The sequence below is a fragment of the Salvia splendens genome, chromosome 13 (genome assembly GCF_004379255.2).
Source record: "Salvia splendens isolate huo1 chromosome 13, SspV2, whole genome shotgun sequence".
NCBI lineage: Eukaryota > Viridiplantae > Streptophyta > Magnoliopsida > Lamiales > Lamiaceae > Salvia > Salvia splendens.
In genome coordinates, this window is record NC_056044.1 from 11,258,946 (window position 1) to 11,279,177 (window position 20,232).

The following is a 20,232-nucleotide window of genomic DNA, read 5'->3' on the forward strand; positions in this document are numbered from 1 at the left end:
CACCTGGGACTCGGGATCGATCGTCCCTCCCAAGACCTCAATTTGGTTGAGGTGGCCCATCATCTCGAGGACGTGGTCCATCACAGACGAGCCTTCCTTCATTGTCTTCGACATGATACTCCGAAAGGCTTGAGACTTAGCCGTTCGATTCTGAGTACCAAAAAGATTCTTTAGATTTTGCATAATCTCGGTGGCAGTTTCCATAGCACTTAGCCATCTCATTAGCCTTATGTCACCGTCTGTGTGCATCTCTGACTCCTGCCGCAGCGTTAGCCGGCGGCACTGGAGGTCGCGGGGTGGTGAGCACAAAGATGTACTCATCTTCTGTGAGAACGATGTCCAAATTTTGTTTCCATTCTATGTAATTTTGGCCCTCGAGTTTATTTTCTTTGAGAATTGCAAAAAGAGGATTGAACGACATATTGACGATTTGATTTGCACTGCAAAACGGAGTATTTTACTATTGTCATAAACTTATGTAAGAAGTTTGATTAGATTAAAAATAAAACTTTTCAAAATCTTACAACTGTAAAATTAAAATTTTGTACCCTCCAGAGGAAGTCAATACGCATTAAAATCTTACAATTTTACTGGTCACAACACCGACGAATAGTCCAGAGACCACAGAGTGGCATGGCCGCCTAATGTTGCCTAAGCAAGACCATCTCTTTAGCATTACAGAGTCTCATTTCTACAACACACTCCCATAACAATGCTCATGTGCTGCTAACAAGATCAAGCTATCTCATAAATCCTGTGTGAACTTCTGAATCTCGCAGTTTCTTAGGATTATTGTCCCCACAGAGCAGGCGGCGATAATATTGGAAACTATATTCTAGTTCATACTATTTATATTTGAGAAGTCCGCCCTCATGAACTTGCTATTTTCTTAGGATTATTGTCCCCACAGAGCAGGTGGCGATAATATTAGAAATCTGCTTCATAAATTGTAGACCAATTGATGGAGACCATATACAAACGTTGAGTTCGTAATTATAGCTTAGATATTTTGAGTTATGGTTTTTCTTTAATTATCCTTAGCTTTAGGGCAGAGAAAGACTTTCATTAAATTCTGTTGGTATTTAATTTCCTGGATAATTAAATCTTTTATTAATTGGTATCTTCCTTTAGGAAATTATTGTTCTAGAATATAATTCTTATCCATGTCTACTATAAGATATGTCTAAAATAAATAAATTATTTAATTCTTAATAAGACATGAAAAATTAAATTCAAATTAATTTCGTGTTCAAGATTAGGAAGAGATATTTCATTATTTAATGTAATCATACATATCTATCATTTTTAGGATCTTAGATATATAAATATTAGGAAACTATTAAATTATTCTTATCCATATCATCTAGGAATCAAAATAATATTATTTATTTCCATAGATATAGAAAATAATAAAAATATTCCTTAAATCTAGACAAATATTAGGAAACTATTAAATTATTCTCATCTATATCATCTAGGAATAAAATAATATTATTTATTTCCATAGATATAGATAATAATAAAAATATTCCTAAAATCTAGACAAATCTTCCAAAAAGATTTATTTCCATTAAATAATAATATTTTAATGATATCTTTTAATAAAATAATTAAATAATCATTAAAATAATCCTTCATCGTTATCTCATCGTACGAGGTTCGAACGAACGATGAACGACGAAGATTCGACGAATTCGTCGTCGAATCACGACGCACGCAGCGTCTCGGACACTAGCGAGCGGCCGTCTCGGTCGTCTCGACCGTCGGGTGCCGACGCGTCTCGGTCAGCTGAGCACGTCGGGTGACGCGGTCCTCGGCCAGCGGCGCGCACAACGGTGGCGCTGCTCTCGGCCAGTTGTTGTCGCCCATCTCGGTCTATCCGAGCGACGATGCTCCCATCGCAGTGGCACACGGCGCGCAACTCGGCGCGTCCGTCTCGGCCAGTGGCGACTGTCGGTTGCCGACACTTCTCGGCCAGGCGCGCACCTCTCGGCCAGCGTCTCTGCGCCCTTCTCGGACATCCGAGCCATCGAGTGGCGCGAGCTCTCAGCCAGCGGCGCGCACGGTGGCGCGCCCGCTCTCGGCCAGCTCCGACCACCCTTCCTTCCGCCTAGGGTTCCAGCTCTCGGCGCCTGGTGTCTCGGTGGTTCTCAGACGAACTACCACTCCGTGCCGCCTTCACGTCGGCCTTGGTGCGGGGAACGCCTGGGGTTTTGCGGTCTCGGCCAGCGTCGCGCTCGAGCCCACGCTCGACTGCGCGTCGCCCCGTGATCGCGATCCCTCGGCTCCCACTCAATCGACAACCCTATTTCACGATCGCGCGTGGTGCAATCCGTCTCGGCGCAAGCGCCGACGGTTTGCACGTCTCGTACGATCGAGTAATTCAAGTTCTTTGATTCGATAGTTCTTGAGTTCATCATGCATAATTTATTAAACAAAACACCAAGAACATGCTTCGCAATCAAATAATACCTGCATACATGAATTTCGCGAAATTTAAATCCAAATAATCAGAGCCAAAGACTGTCTCTGATACCAATTGAAGGGGTTGGCAGCGGAAGCGTGCGTTATTTACCGATCATATGAACTTGATCTATTTAGCAGATTATTTAGACAAATTCTATTCGCGTAATTATCACATGTATCATGCTCATAACTAGAATTAAAAACATGCTTTAGCGCATAAAATCCCTAAAGCATGCTTACTACGGAATTAGCCAATTTACCTCGTAGATTCAATCAAGAATCGATGATGGCTTGCTCCGTCTCCACGTGAAGATCTTCAATACAAGACCTCGGATCTTCTGACTGGTGTCCCGGACTATACGTTGATATTTGTGTGGGCAATTCTCACCAACGTACTAGGACTCGAATAATGGAAGAGAGAAACTGCTCACGGAGAGAGCACAAATTTCGAGCTCTCTCTTTCTAGAGGGGGACGAAAATTTTGTATATTAAAAAGTGTATCTTTTGTCTCCTTTATTCTCCTATTTATATAAGTCGCATATTGGGCCCAGTCAGGAATCTAAGGAAGAATTTGGAACATGCCTCACCCAATTAGATTTTTACTAATTAAATTGAACCCACAATTTAATATAAGCTTATATTGGAATATTACGAGCAGCCACTACAGAAGTAATATTGCACTGCCTTCCAAATCCGAAATTACAAGTATTTCGGGTTTCCTTTAATTCCATTTGATTTATTTCTCGCGCTTAAGATAGAAACATCCATTAATTAATTAATGTCTGCTATAGACTTAACTAATTAACATATTTCGAATTCCAAGAGTGGACTTAGCAAGAAACTCTTATTTATTATTCATAGAGTAATCAAACTCCAACTAGCTAGGTTCCGAATAATAAAACCTCGTTTCGAGCTCCTCTTGTGGATGTTATCAAACGAGACTCTCCTCGCGCACGTTTCAACATAATAGCAATCCTAGCACCGCTAGATAATGATCACCACTACCCAATATACCTGGATCGTTGGGTTACGAAAAACCCGCACCTTTGGTAAGTCAAAGTAGTGGATACTCAATGTCGTGTGCTCAATGCTAACATACATTGATTAAGAAATTAATTATCAAGACCTCGTCTTTCAGTAGATAGCATAAAGACTCGTCTTGCTGTTAGATCCATTCAGTGCTATACCACACCAACGTCATCTTATTTCAATAAGGCTTAGAAATAATCGGACTGACATTGCAACCTTTCGCGATAAGTAGTCTAGCCCTATCTAGGTTGTGAAATTCTTATTTTTCTTTGTTTAGAACTGACCGTGTTACCTTAAATTGGACGACGCCCACAACCGATCTACTAAAACAAAGACTTAGACTTTGTTACGTTTGCTTATACATTTAAATATGCAATAAACAACCATTAAATGCAAAACATAACAACATTATGACAAAAATAATCTGTTGCATTTATTGAAAAATAACCATTAGAGTTTTACAGTATGCAATCACTCGAAAGGTGATTTCTAGTATACAAAACCCTAACACAAACCTCATCCAACGATTATGTTGGAAGTCAATAGATCACCACAGAATGTGTCACTCAAACGTGAAGCAATTATCTAACACTTAGAAGCATGCAATGAACAAAATGGATACCAAAAACTGGAATTATATAAACCAATAAAACTTACTAACACATCCAAAGAATTCTTATAGTTTAGCTACTCATAGACAAATAGCAAAAACTATAAATTAAAGTACAGGTACAAAACATAAAGAAAAAGCAAACAACCCAAGGATTAATTGTTATGCAATTTTTAGTCTTGTCTTGCCTTACTCCAATCTCGAAGAATGGTGGATGGAGATACGGATGGAGGAATTAGGTTTGAAGAGTGGAGGAGGAGCCTTGGGCGCTCCCAATTTTGGAGGCTATGAATGTGTGTCAATTATGAATTAGGTTATAGGGTATATATAGGCTTTAAAAATTTAAACTTGGACAAAAGTGTCCAACAAGTTGGAAATTTCTTGCTTCATAGGTTAAGGAAAAGATTAGGCTTCACAAGGTAATAGTTTCTTTCCTTGAATTTCCGCCTAAATTCAGCTCTTTGACAACAACGTGCGACTTTCGTAGAATATCCATAACTTTCTCCAAAAAAACTCTAATTGAGATAATCAAGATACCAACGAAAAGATCTTTCAAAAACAAAGAGAATGGTATATAGGACGCCTAAATCGGACTTCAGAATCGCCGGCAAAATGAGTTTGAATTGGGACTGCTGCGCGTGAATAGGTCCAGCGGGCCGCTCAAGAGAATCAGAACGCCCTGGATTCATTTCAGCGACCGCTTGCTTGGGTCCAGCGGGCCACTGAGTTGCGCTTCTTTTCCAACTTCCAGATTATGATCTTTTTATGCCTTTTTCTAGCTCTATTTTGCACATTTCTCACAAAACACATCAAAATACCAAAATAGATAAAAATATGTAAATAATGGACATGTAATGCAACTTTGACACTAAAAACGAACCAAATAATGGCCTTAAAACAGTGCAAAATCCGAGCGTATCAACTTTATAATTAATGTTTTAATTATTACTCCCTCTGTCTCACTTTAGGAGTCCCGGTTTATCATTTTTTAATGTCCCACTTTAGAAGTCTCGGTTAGAATATTCCATAAATTGTATTAGGCCCCACATTCCACTAACATTTTTCCACTCACATTTTATTATAAAACTAATATAAAAAAGTAGGACCCACATTCCACTATCATTTTTTACTAACTTTCCTTTACATTTCTTAAAACATGTGTCGAACTCAACTGAGACTCATAAAGTGGGACGGATGGAGTATATATAATTTTAGTTAGACTATGTAAATATATACTCCCTCCGTCCCACAAAAGATGTCACACTTGTGGGACGGCACATGATTTTAGACGGTCTTGTTTTGTGTGTTAGGTGAAAAGAGAAAATATAATATTTATATTATTGTAAGAGAGAACTTTTTCTAAAAATGGAAATGTGACATCTTTAGTGGGACAAATTAAAAAGGAAAGTGTGACATCTTTTATGAGATGGAGGGATTACTACTATTTTCTAAAGTTTGCACAAATATACAAATATTTGTATCTATAGGGGAGTGTTATATTGCTAACTCAATACTTAATTGATAACTACAATTAAATAATAGCCATTAGATATTCAAATCAAGAGCCTAGATCATCAACCCCGGAATGTATAAAAAAAATCAGAAGTGATATTAAGGTTAATTTATAAAAAATTAGTTGTAACTAACTTTTGAAAAATATCTCATAACTTTAAAACACATATAACTTTCTCGACTTAAATTATTTTTTCGCACAACATATATCAAATTAAAGGTAATTTCATAAGGATTCTAATGAGATCTCACTTGCATATGTTCCGATGTCAAATTTGAAACAAATTTAGAAAATGTGCATAAATTTCGTTAACATCTTTATATCAATACACGACACATAATATGTCAATACAATACTTGTACAATGTCAATATGCAATTGTATTTACATTGTCATGTCTTTGTGTTGATGTATTTCATACAATGTATTGACGTTGTGTTTCTAAACCCTAAATTTGATAGTTGTTATTATCTTTTTAATATTAAAAAATAAAAAACGACATTATACATGACAAATTGTAGACCACAAGATTTCTAAAATCCTATGGTCCTAAATTAGTTATAGTTAGCAATTAAATGATGAGTTAGCAATTAATCACTCCCTTGTATTCATATGTATCGACTGTATCGCTAGATTAGTCCAAATATATTCATCATCAACAAAAATGATTATTTTTATCAAAATATTGACATTAGATTTAAAAATTACGATATGCATCACATTAATTAGTTAAACTATTATTATCTATATACTTCAAAATTTTACTAATTTATTAGATCGACGAAATAAGAATCTAACAAAATTAATTACTCTGTATAATTTATTAAAAAAACGTACTATTTTTCCACTTTATGCAAATACTATCTATATGAGTATTTTAAAAACTATGTTGCGCCACTTATATTATGAAAGACCTGCTTAATAAATCATTAATTTCATACTTCCATTAAGCATTTATCATGCAGCTTAAAATACAACTTGAAATTACGTCAAATTCATTTGTTTCTATCAAATTATTTTACCTAAATTGTCTAGCAAAACTTTGATCCTATTAAAAGAATAAGCTATAATTATTAGCTAAGTTAGTGTTTGGACAAATGAGAGAAAAAATTTAAATAAAATCAAAACAAAATCCCCCTAAAGGTAAAGGACCAAGTAATAATGATAGTGGAAAGAAAGAGTGAAAGTATATTAATAATGATAGGACTATAGGAGGAGAGAGAGAAAAACAAATTACAAAAGTTCAAAAAATTCTTAATACTAATAATTTGGGGATATTTTATAGTCCAATTTATTTTTTTTAAATGTGCAAAAAATTCTTAAAAATTAGAAAAAAAAATCAGAACTTTGATAATATCTTTAAGTTTAGAGACTGAGAACATACAAATATTAAAATCCAAGAACAATTTATACAGTTCACTTTAATTTAAAATTGGTCAAAATCATACCAAATCAAAACTCTATTTTGAATATTGTGGTAAACATGTTTAAGAAAATGTCACACGTGGCACCATCCATACGGTAGATTCATTAAATGTCATTCAAATTATAATATATTTTTTTCATCTTATAGAAATAAGTTTAAGTTTTTTTTTTCTTTTTTTCGTCCATCCTATTTAAATAGTTGATATTCATTTATGAAAACTTTTACACAACTAATAATAAGGGTCCCCACACAAGGACGTATATGAGTGGGGTCGGGCAGGCCGACGAGAACCATTGGAATCGGGCCTTGGGGCTTCCTTCGACCCCATGGCAGTCCCACTTCGACCCCATGAAGTCATTGTCGATCTCAGCCATGCTTAGTTTTGTCTGCAAATTTTTGGTGAAGAAGACTATGAAAGATGATGAATGAACGAGAGAAGCCTAATTTAGGTTATATCTATTGGGCTCTAATTTTAAAATACTACTCCATCCGTCCCGCTTAAAATGACACGTTTTCCTTTTTAGTTTGTCCCAACTAAGATGACACATTTCCTTTTTTGTAAATTTTCTCAATCCTATTAAAATATTTATCTTTCTTTCTCTCTCTATTTTAATACTTACACTCGCATTTTCTCTCTCCAATCAAACACTTTAACCAATAACTCCTAAAATTCCGTGTCGGCCAAGAAATGTGCCATCTTAGCCGGGACGGAGGGAGTACTAGATTAATTGCTCCATTGCTTCTATAGTTCTAAAATTCTATACAATTCACAACTCTATTTTATAATTTTAGTTCTCTTATCGGACTTATATATTGATTGAATCTATCTGATATAATACTATAATTTGATAATCAATTCATTTATTAATTATATTGTATTTTGATTAATAAATATTAAATTCCACTTAGTAGACTTCAATCTGCTAATAAATTCTCTCATTCAATGTATTTGTATTTGTATTTGATCTATAACTTTCACTTGGTATGTGATTATTAAAATATCGGCTACTATTAGTTCTCCAAATTCTCCCACTCCCAAATGACTAATTCGATATATTTATTGTATATAAAAATGTAAATTTAATAATTGCTTTTAAGAGTTCAGCATATATATTACATTATTTCTTGTTATTGTTTTTATTTTTATTGTTGTTTTCTTATATATTTCTTTTATGTTAATTGTTAATCAATGGTATATATAATACTCCCTCCGTCTCATAGAAATAGGTCATTTGGTATCGGCACGAGTTTTAATGCATAATTGGTAAAGTAAGAGAGATGTAGAACAAGTAGTTAAAACTGTGTAGTAGATAGTGGAGCCCATAAATAATAAAGTAAAAGGGAAGAAGAAAAAGGTTACCATAAATGGATATCGACTATTTGCATGGAACGGACGAAAAATACAATATAACATATTTCTATTGGACGGATGGAGTATCATGTTTAAGACATTTTCATTATTTTTTTGAGACGTTTTTAAGAAATGGATATTAGAAGGAATCAACCGCACAACAATAGATAGTACTCCCTCCGTCCCATAGTAGATGTCACACTTTCCTTTTTATTTGTCCCACAAAAGATGTCACATTTCCTTTTTTTAGAAAAAGCTCTCTCTCACATTATAAATATACGATTTTCTCTCTCTATCCAACACACAAAATAACACCTCCTAAAATCTCGTGTCAATTCCCAAGTGTGACATCTACTTTGGGACGGAGGGAGTATTACTTAATTCTATTGGAATACGTTTTATTTATTTAAATATTTTATATATTACTCCCTTCGTCCCTAAAGAGTATAAACAATGGGTTCGGCATGAGTTTTAATAAATGAGGGAAAAGTAAGAGAAAGAGAGAGAGAGAGAGAGAGAGAGAGAGAGGAGAGTGAAAATAATGTTAGTGGAGAGTAGGGTCCACATTATTATTGTGAAAGTGTGTCCGTGCAAACTACTGATTTGATCGAGTGTTGGAGCCGAGATGCAGCTCAAAGAAGAGATCAAGAAATGAAGCTCGGTTTTGAGCTAGCTCGGCTAGAAAGGAGTTCGGCCAGAAAGGAGTTCGGCTAGAAAGGAGTTCGGCTAGAAAGGAGTTCGGTGAAAGGAGTTCGGTAAGCTCGGCTTACCGAGCTGGAACTAGCCTGGAACTAGCCGAGAAGAAGAAGGCAGAAGAAGGAAGCTCGGCTTTGAGCTGGAACTAGCCGAGAAGGAAGAGTTCGGTTTTGAGCCGAGTAGCGGTTATAACTAACTTTGGGAAATAGAGTTAGTTGGACTTTATTTCTTGATTGCATCTTGTATAAATAGCTCGATAGAGCTCAGTAGTGAAGTAGCAGAATTACACCATAAACACACACACCTAGAGAGATTAATTCTCAAGATAGCGAGCGGTTGTGAGCGGTAGAGTGTGAGTGTGAGTTCGTTGTAATTGTAAAGAGTTCATCAATAAGATTCCGGTCATCTTCTCCGTGGACGTAGGTGGTTTATCACCGAACCACGTTATATCGTTTGCGTGCTTTATTTTCTCGATTACGTGTGTGAGATCAGCGGCAACGCAACCCAACAGGTGGCGCCGTCTGTGGGAATTTCCCAAAGGAGTTCTTGATTGCTTTCTGGGATAGTTAGGGTCCAAGAATTCCGGTACTTGAGCTGATCTTGGCGATTGCCCACCGTCTATTTGAGAAATGTCTACAGCTAAGTTTGAGGTGGAGAAGTTCACCGGGAAAAATGACTTTGGGCTGTGGAGGTTGAAGATAAAGGCCATCTTGATGCAGCAGGGCCTATGGAATATCTTGAAGAATGAAGTCGATGCCGAGAAAGAAGCGGAGGTCGATGAAAAAGAGAAAGGGAAGCTTCAGGATATGCAGTATAGAGCCTACAGCACCCTAATCTTGAATTTGTCAGATAGGGTTCTGAGGGAAGTCTCCAAAGAGGAGACAGCTGCGGGAGTATGGACAAAACTTGAGTCATTGTACATGACCAAGTCCATTACAAATCGTTTACACCTGAAGCAGAAGCTCCTTGCATTCAGATTCTCAGATGCGAGAGGAATTACAGAGCAACTTGAAGAATTTGGTAAGTGTGTAGATGATTTGGAAAATATCGATGAAATGATCAAGGATGAAGATAAAGCCTTGATGCTGCTGAATTCGCTTCCTAAGAGTTTTGAACACTTCAAGGATGCGGTGTTACTTGGAAGAGAGTCCAAGGTTACATATGAAGAAATTCATTCTGCTCTGAAAATGAAGGAATCGCATAAGAATGATTATTCCACTTCTACTAGACAAAATGATCCAGTGGCTGAGAGTCTTTTCTTGAAGAAGGGTCAGAACAAGAAAGTTTTCAACAAGAAGAAACAAAACAAAGATAAGGCTGAGGGAGAGAGGGAGACTAGAAGCTGCTACTATTGCAGAAAGCCGGGTCACTTGAAGAAGGCATGTTTTGCTTGGAAAAGGAAGCAAGAACAAGCGATCAATGCAGGTTCAAATACTGCAGATCTTGCTCAGGAAGTGGAGGCCAATGAGGCCTTGAATATACTCTCAGGGGCAAGAATTGAAGAATGTTGGATCATGGACTCGGGTTGCTCCTTTCATATATGCTCCCACAGATCCTAGTTTCAAAAGTTGACAGCACACACAGGATCAGTAATGTTGGGGAATGATCAGACATGTGATGTTAGAGGGATTGGAGAAATCAAGCTGAAGGTGAGTGATGGTAGTGTAAAAACTCTCACAGAAGTGAGGTTCATACCTCAGATCAAGAGAAACTTGATTTCTTTAGGGCTGCTGGAGTCCAAGGGCTACAAGTTTGAGTCCAGTAACGGAGTACTCAGGGTGACAAAGGGTCCCAGAATAGTCATGGAGGCCAAAAGAAAGAATAGCCTGTATTACTTGGTGGGTGAAACCGTGATCAATGCAGCAAATGTTACTCAGTCAGAGAGCCTGGATCTGTGGCATGCTAGACTTGGGCATGTGGGGGAAAAAGGCATCAAGGAGCTTGCTAGGCTGGGTGCAATGAGGCTGGGGACATCAGAGAGGCTCAACAAATGTGAGTCTTGTATTCTTGGAAAGGCAAAAAGGCTACCATTCTCTGGTGGAAAGCACACTACAACAGCTCCCTTTGTATATGCTCACAGTGACTTATGGGGGCCTTCTCCAGCAGAATCCATAGGTGGAGGTAAGTATTTCATATCTATTATAGATGACTATTCAAGAAAGGTATGGGTTTACATCCTCAAAGAGAAGTCTCAAGCATTTGAGAGGTTTAGAGAATGGCATACTAGATATGAAAATGAGAAAGGGTCGGTGCTGAAGTACTTAAGAACTGATAATGGGATGGAGTTCTTATCTACTGAGTTTGATAGTTTCTGTAAAATGAAAGGGATAAGAAGGCATAGGACCGTGCCAAGGAACCCTCAACAGAACGGGCTGGCAGAGAGGATGAACAGGACGTTGCTAGAAAGAGTGAGATGCATGTTGTTCTACTCTGGAATGCCAAAGAAATTTTGGGCAGAGGCTGTTTCTACTGCAGCTGATCTGATTAACAAATGCCCCTCTTCATCAATTTCTAATGAGACTCCTGATCAGAGATGGTATGGAACTTTGGGAGACTACTCAGGCTTGAAGATTTTTGGGTGTGCGGCTTATGCACATATCAAGCAGAATAAGTTGGAACCAAGAGCAAGAAAATGTGTGATGTTGGGATACCAAGATGGAGTGAAGGGATATAGGTTATGGAATATGGATGAAGGGGGTCAGAATATCATTGTGAGTAGAGATGTAGTGTTCAATGAAGGAGAAATGCCATTCAAGATAACTAAAGCACCCCCTGGTGGTGACAGTAGCTCTAGCATTCAAGAGTTTGAGTTTGATGAGAAATCTGCTTGGTCTGATGCTGATAAGGGTGTTGAAATCTCTGAACACCAAGAAGAAGGTGGAGCTTCCAGTTCTCAGTCAGATGAAAACACAAGAGGTGGAGATCCATCAAATCAAGGAAACAGAAGAAATCCAAGAAGGAATGCAGGCTTGCCCAGCAGGTTTTCAGATTATGATATGAGCTTCTTTGCTCTTTGTATAGCAGAGGTGCTCATGTTCTCAGAGCCTTCAACCTATGAAGAAGCCATAAAATGCAAAGAAAGTCAGAACTGGATCAGAGCCATGGAAGAAGAAATAGAGTCCTTGTTGAGAAATGGGACTTGGATTCTGGTGAATGACCCAGGGACTCAGAAACTCATAAGTTGCAAGTGGCTATTTAAGAAGAAGGTTGAAGTTGGGGAAGTTGAAAGCATACGTTTTAAGGCAAGGTTGGTAGCTAGAGGATTCACACAAGTAGAAGGTATTGACTACACTGAGGTGTTCTCTCCAGTGGTAAAACACACCTCCATTCGGATCTTATTGGCCTTGACAGCTCATTTTGATTGGGAGCTGCATCAACTCGATGTAAAAACAGCTTTTTTACATGGGGATCTAGAGGAGACGATCTATATGATGCAGCCTAAGGGTTTTGAAAGGCCTGGAGAAGAAAAGAAGGTTTGCTTACTTAAGAAAAGCCTATACGGGCTCAAGCAGAGCAGTAGGCAGTGGAACAAGAAGTTCCATGAGCAAATGGAGCTGATGGAGTTTGAGAGATCCAGCTTTGATAGCTGTGTATATGTCAAGAGAAGTGGAGATTTGATAATAGCCTACCTGTTACTGTATGAAGATGATATTCTACTAGCTGGATCAAGCTTGAGTGAATTGCAGATTGTAAAAGATGAGCTTAAACAAAAGTTTGAGATGAAGGATCTTGGGGAGGCAAAACGAATCCTAGGCATGGACATTGTCAGAAATAGGAAGAAGAAAGAACTGAGGCTTGTGCAAGCTGAGTACATCAAGAAAGTGATAAGGAAATATCAGGTGACAAATGCAAAGGCAGTCTCTACTCCATTAGCAGGCCATTTTAAGTTGAGCAAAGAACAGGCGCCTAAAACCGATGAAATCAGAAGGGAAATGAGTGCGATACCATATGCGAATATAGTGGGAAGCATAATGTACTTGATGATATGTACAAGGCCGGATGTGGCCCATGCTATAAGCGTGGCTAGCAGGTACATGGCTGATCCGGGTAGAGAACACTGGATGGCTCTGAAATGGATCTTGAAATATTTGGGAGGATCTGTTATGATTGGTTTGAGATTTGGTGGAAAAGCATGGTCTGAGAAAGATGAGATTCTTGTAGGCTACTGTGATTCTGATTATGCGGCCAACTTGGATAATAGGAAGTCCCAAAGCGGCTACATATTCACTTTGTTTGGTACAGCCATTAGTTGGAAGTCGAATCTACAACCGGTGGTCGCATTGTCCACAACTGAGGCAGAATATATTGCACTGACAGAGGCCGCAAAGGAGGGAAAATGGCTGCAAGGAATCTTACAAGATCTGGGGATAGAGCTGGGAGCAGTAATGATTAATTGTGACAGCAATTCAGCCATATGCTTAGCCAAGCACCAAATGTTCCATGAGAGATCTAAACATATCGATGTAAGGAGGCACTTCATCAGAGACGAAATTCAGAGTGGGAAGATCAATGTGGTGAAGGTTCCCACTGAAGAAAATGCCTCAGACATGTTAACCAAGTCACTACCAACTTTGAAGTTCAAGCATTGCTTGAAGTTGGTGGAAATTGTGGAATGTTGAAGTATGGAACAGGATTGAGAAGGGAATCTAGATATTGATGGAGTTTTGCAAGGACAAGGTGGAGATTTGTGAAAGTGTGTCCGTGCAAACTACTGATTTGATCGAGTGTTGGAGCCGAGATGCAGCTCAAAGAAGAGATCAAGAAATGAAGCTCGGTTTTGAGCTAGCTCGGCTAGAAAGGAGTTCGGCCAGAAAGGAGTTCGGCTAGAAAGGAGTTCGGCTAGAAAGGAGTTCGGTGAAAGGAGTTCGGTAAGCTCGGCTTACCGAGCTGGAACTAGCCTGGAACTAGCCGAGAAGAAGAAGGCAGAAGAAGGAAGCTCGGCTTTGAGCTGGAACTAGCCGAGAAGGAAGAGTTCGGTTTTGAGCCGAGTAGCGGTTATAACTAACTTTGGGAAATAGAGTTAGTTGGACTTTATTTCTTGATTGCATCTTGTATAAATAGCTCGATAGAGCTCAGTAGTGAAGTAGCAGAATTACACCATAAACACACACACCTAGAGAGATTAATTCTCAAGATAGCGAGCGGTTGTGAGCGGTAGAGTGTGAGTGTGAGTTCGTTGTAATTGTAAAGAGTTCATCAATAAGATTCCGGTCATCTTCTCCGTGGACGTAGGTGGTTTATCACCGAACCACGTTATATCGTTTGCGTGCTTTATTTTCTCGATTACGTGTGTGAGATCAGCGGCAACGCAACCCAACAATTATAATGATATAAGTTGGTAATGGTAATAATATAAGTTGTAAATAAAATGATGTATAAGAGCTATGTGTTGTTTGACTTTTTTAAAATGAGAAAGTTCATACTTTTCATGGACGGACGAAAAATGAAATAGTTCATACTCTTAAGAAACGGGGGAAGTAGTATAAGTCGTTCTCTACGTCCGACCATGCGGGTTTTTTTTCCAGGATCTGTCCCAATCCCAATCGTCACCATTCACTAATACTATTTCTATTATTTTTTTTATATCTTTAATTTTATTAATTATATCAAAGCTCATGTTAATCCCAAATGACATATTTATATGTGACAAAATTGATTTAGCAAAAAAAAGGAAAAAAGGGTTAGATTCGATTCAATTCAATTATAGTCCTCCACCTTACCGACTAAAAAAATCTACAATGCGATGCCCAAATAACAGCAGTACGCTTCCTACTTTATAACATGTACAACAGATGTGTTGTACAATTGGTCGGTATGCTATAGCGGTACAATAACTAGTAGTCGATGTCGAACCACCCGACTTTTGATTAATGGGAATTCATGAATAAATGTACATCAAAATAACTAGTAAACAAATACTCCTTCCTTCCGTCTCAGTGCATGTGAAGAGGTAGCACTATAATATGCTGACTTGAAGGACTATAAATATGTATAGAGCGAGCTATATTGTCCGCTCCATTATGGATACTCTAAAATCTTGTAACGAAATAGAAATGATTCACTTAGAGTGGAACGGATGTAGTGCTCCACTTAAATTGAGTTTTAGCGATTCTTGTATCTGCTAACTGTTTTCGCAATGTTAATAATCATTTCAATTGGAGCTTTTATAAAAATATTTTATTCAAATTTAATACTCACTCCATTCCACAAAATTATAGACATTTGAGATGGCACGAGAATTAATGTACAATTGCCAACGTAAGAGGAAAAATAGAAAGAAAAAGTAATTACTAATATCATTAGTGACGAATGAGACTCACCTTATAAAAGAGAAAGAAGTTACCAAAAATAAAAAAAAATGGATATTTTTATGGGATATCTCAAAATAAAAAATATTCTTATTCTTACAGGACATTTTTATTTTTATGGAAAGGGGAGGAACATTTTCAAGATGTCTCGTATAACGTTTTAATGATTCTTCAACATCATATATACCTAAAGTGGGCGGCAGCAATGGAGCACCAAAAATTAGTCGTGTAGACATCAACATGCATTTGGTAGCACAAATTTAGCTCGAGGAAAGTGGAACCATTTAATTAATGCACACATTTCACGATCCAATTTTCAAATATCTATTTCCCCGTCAAACTATTCTTTGCCAACGATGCAATAATTATAAAATATTAGGCCATCTTCACCACAGATTTCGGTGTTAGATCATGTCATATTTTTTTATTTTACTAGTATGTATTTTTTATATTATAATCAAAAATATTGTTCGTTTTTTTAAAGGTCCCATTCAAAGTGGTTCATTTTAACTACAGTAAAAGTTTTATTTTTTTCGTTAGTGAACCATGTTACTTTCTACTCAAATCAGAATGTTAGTAATACGGGGATGGATCTCCTGCTGTGCTTAAAACACATCATTTTATGAACAAATCGCAGCTATACTTGTATTTATTCTTTTTCCTTTTCTTTTATTTAATTGTGTCGGTGGGAAAAGGCACAACACCTGCTGTGCACAGCAGGGATCCATGTCCTAGTAATATGTCCAATTATAACAAAAGTTACATTCATTAAAACACGGGAGTATTAATTTCATTTTTTGTCACTAAATGCTATAGTTAAGAAGCTATATACCTTAATTGCGAATTTATTAACTTTGAAACCAATTATTATTGAAAATTTACAAAATCACAAAAATGAAACTAAATTTGGTTCTTACTTTTAAAATTTTCTAATACTATATCTTTTTTAATTTCATTTTTTATGCTCGTCGTGGGAGGCGAGTGTTATATTGCAACTTTTTCTTAAATTGCTAACTTGCTAACTCATAAATACATTATTTAATAAATATCAACACAACATTATATGTTAACACAAATTTAGTTGATATATTAAAAGTCTAACAATCTTATTATAGATAGTAAAGAAATTAATGCGATTAGATACACATGAAAATAATGGAGCAGGAGATGGTAACATTTAGAAAATATAGTCTTCTCTATCACTCGGCTCTTTCTTGCTGGACTCTTTCTACTGTCGACGAATTCAGTTATTGTTACAAAGTTACTACAGTAACTGGTAAATACATGGATAAATTCCGGATAGTCGTCATGATGTCGTTCAGAGAGTTTTCTTTTCCTTCAAACCCATTAACTAATCACCATAGTAATCGCTTGAGATCAAATTACTAAAGGCAAAAAGGAAATTTAAGGTGGTGTTCGATTTTCAAGATAAAATAATACCAAGATACAATTTGGGATTGAGTTGTGAGATTATTTTAGACATAGGGGATTAGCTATGACTAATTATCCCATGATTATCCATCCAATATTGAGTTGAGGGTTTGAATCTCATGAACCAAACATACTACTAATTTAATCACGGATATAATCTTGCAAACCGAACGACCCCTAAGTGTATTAACTTTGTCCAATTGTAATTTGTAAGAGTAAGTCAATTGGGCAAAAAAAGAATGAATCCACCAAGAATGACTAGACTAGAGACAGAGACATACAGAGATTTAAAAATAAAGGAGTACTCCTATTTTCTGCTTCCACCATAACTTGACTTGTTTTCATTTTATATTGTTCGCTATTTAAAAATATTTTTTTTTCATTTTCAGTAAATAGATCACAAATTGCACTAACTTGTTACACTCTCATTATACCATAAAATTAATAATGATACTTATGCGAGAGTCAAAATGTCTTTTAAATGACGGACGAATGAAGTATCTTACTTCCTCTGTCCCTCATTATGTATAACATTTTTTCATTTTTGATTACAAATTATCTTACTTCACTTTTCTCTTTTTTATTGGTAAATGAATTTAATTTAAAATGTCGTATGCGTCCCAATTTTTTATTTTTGGTCTGTCAGAGTTATTAATTGTCTTACTTCAATTTCTTTTGATGGGTAACTGAAATTAATTTTAAAGGTCGCGTCACGAGATTTTAGGAGGTTTATTTTATGTGTTAGACGAAAAGAGAAAATATAATAATTATATTATTGTGAGAGAGAACTTTTTTGAAAATATGACATCTTTAATGAAATAAACTAAAAAGAAAAGTGAAACATATTTTATGGGACATAGCGAATAGTATATAAATGTAAGATCCACGTCTCATTATTTTTTTCCTATCATTTTTTTTATATTTATTAAACTAAAGCTAAGTTAATTTGTGACAATTAATGTGCGATTCATTATTAAGTTCACAAATCCTAAATAACATTATATAATCATTAAATAAATTCTCATGTGGTGAACTCTCTCCCTTAGCAAAAAAAAATTAAAGTAAAACCATGTGGGTCATCTTTTCACTTATTAATTCCTCCCACCATACTTGCCACAATTACCATCCATAAGTTTATTCAATTATCTATCATCAGTTGCACACTAACTACACTATGGCTTCTTCCTCCCTCTCTTATTTCTCCTCTTCCAATCTCCAATTCTCTTCCCAAACAAAACCAGCAAAACCGCCTCTACTCTTGCGGCCGCAGCGGCTGATCATCACCGCCACCATATCAGAAAAGCCACCGATCTCCCCGCCAGAAAAACCCTCCAAACTTCCGATCAGAAAGATCCCCGGCGACTACGGCGTCCCCCTGATCGGGCCGTGGAGAGACCGACAGGACTATTTTTACAACCAAGGGAGAGATGAATTCTTCAAATCAAGAATCCAAAAATACCAATCCACCGTCTACCGCATCAACATGCCTCCTGGCCCCTTCATCTCCTTCAACCCCAACGTCGTCGCCCTTCTCGACGGCAAGAGCTTCCCGGCCCTCTTCGACACCGATAAGGTCGAAAAAAGGGACCTCTTCACCGGTACCTTCATGCCCTCCACCGACCTCACCGGCGGCTACCGCACCCTCTCCTACCTCGACCCCTCCGAGCCCAACCACGCCAAGCTTAAGAAGCTCATGTTCTTCATGCTCTCCCACCGCCGCGACCACGTCATCCCGGAGTTCCATGCCAGCTTCACCGAGATGTTCGACGCCTTGGAGGCCGAGATCGCCGCGAAAGGGAAAGCCTGGTTGAATGCGCTAAACGACGCCGCTTCTTTCAATTTCCTAGCCCGCTCATTCTACGGGGTCAACCCGAATGAGACCAAGCTGGGACCCGATGGCCCGAGTATTATTGGCAAGTGGGTGCTGTTCCAGCTCCATCCGCTGTTGAGCCTCGGCCTCCCTCGTCTAATTGAAGATGGCATCCTACACACGTTCCGCCTCCCTCCATTCCTTATAAAAAAAGACTACAACCGTTTGTATGAATTCTTTTTCGAGAACTCGGCCCCGATCCTGGACCACGCCGAGGCTGGCCTCGGCGTAGCCAGGGACGAGGCATGCCACAACCTCCTCTTCGCCACGTGCTTCAACACCTTCGGCGGGATGAAGATCTTCTTCCCCAACATGCTCAAGTGGGTCGGCCGCGCCGGGGCCAAGCTCCACCTCGACCTCGCCCGGGAGATCCGGTCGGCCGGCGGAGCCGGCATGGCGGCGATGGAGAGAATGCCACTAATGAAGTCAGTGGTGTACGAGGCCCTGCGGATCGAGCCGCCGGTGCCGGCGCAGTACGCCAAGGCCAAGAAAGACTTCGTGGTGGAATCACACGACGCGGCGTTCGCGATCAAGGAAGGGGAGATGCTGTATGGGTACCAGCCGCTGGCGACGAAGGATCCGAAGATATTCGACCGGGCGGAGGAGTTTATACCGGACCGGTTCGTCGGGGAGGAAGGGGAGAAGCTACTGAAGCACGTCCTCTGGTCTAATGGGCCGGAAACTGAGAGCCCTAGTGTTGATAATAAGCAGTGCGCCGGGAAGGATTTTGTGGTGCTGGTGTCGAGGTTGTTGCTGGTGGAATTTTTCCTCCGGTATGACTCGTTTGATATCGAGGTCGCGGCGTCGCCGTTGGGCGCCGCCGTCACTGTAACGTCGCTGAAGCGGGCCACTTTTTAGATTGATTATTTTGTTTAGAGTTAATAAGAATTTTTTTTATGGAAGACTTTTCCTTTTCAACGGTGGTGGCTTGATTTGGATTAATGAGAGTCAGTGGGTGTTGCTGTTGGATCCACTAGGCTATTGTATAGTCTTCTTTTTGCTGTATCTAGTGTTGTCTTTTGGTAATAGGAATATTCCCAATAGCAATTTTTATTTAATAAAAGATTAATGAGATATGTAGTCATAACAAAAGTAAAAATAAACTACCTCCATCCATGATACTCCCTCCTTCCCAACTTTGACTTAAAATTTTTAGGCATGGAGATTCAAAAATTGTGTTGAAAAGTAGAGAATGAGATGAGAATAAAGTAGGGAAAAAAAAGAAGAGTAAAGTAGGTGATGAAATAAAGTAAGAGTAATTAGATGATTTTTTTTTATCAAAAAATGAAATAACTCAACTTAGTTGAGATATCCCAAAAAAATACGACTCAACTTAGTTGGAACGGATGGAGTAGTATACTCCATGATTCTATTTATCTATTTTTGGGTGTCTATCATTCAAAAAATGAAAAGTTTTTCTCGAACTTTACCTACTTTTTTCCCTTGTAGTTTACCCTCTCTTTTTGTCTCTTACTTTTATCTAAAAAAATTTCATTATGTCTTTTACTAATTTCCTATTTAAACTTGTATCAT

The 20,232-nt window shown here is 38.0% G+C and overlaps 1 protein-coding gene across 1 annotated transcript; it reads left to right on the forward strand.

Annotated features, from left to right (window-relative positions):
* Positions 1–17,932: 17,932 nt before the first annotated feature.
* Positions 17,933–19,762, forward strand: LOC121761919 (allene oxide synthase 1, chloroplastic-like). The gene has a single exon (XM_042157634.1). The coding sequence runs from the start codon at positions 18,004–18,006 to the stop codon at positions 19,555–19,557; it is 1,554 nt and encodes a 517-aa protein (XP_042013568.1). The 5' UTR covers positions 17,933–18,003; the 3' UTR covers positions 19,558–19,762.
* The last annotated feature ends 470 nt before the right edge of the window (positions 19,763–20,232 follow it).

Coding starts and splice junctions, on each gene's coding strand:
- LOC121761919 (XM_042157634.1), top strand. CDS start 18,004: ATGGCTTCTTCCTCCCTCTCTTATTTCTCCTCTTCCAATCTCCAATTC.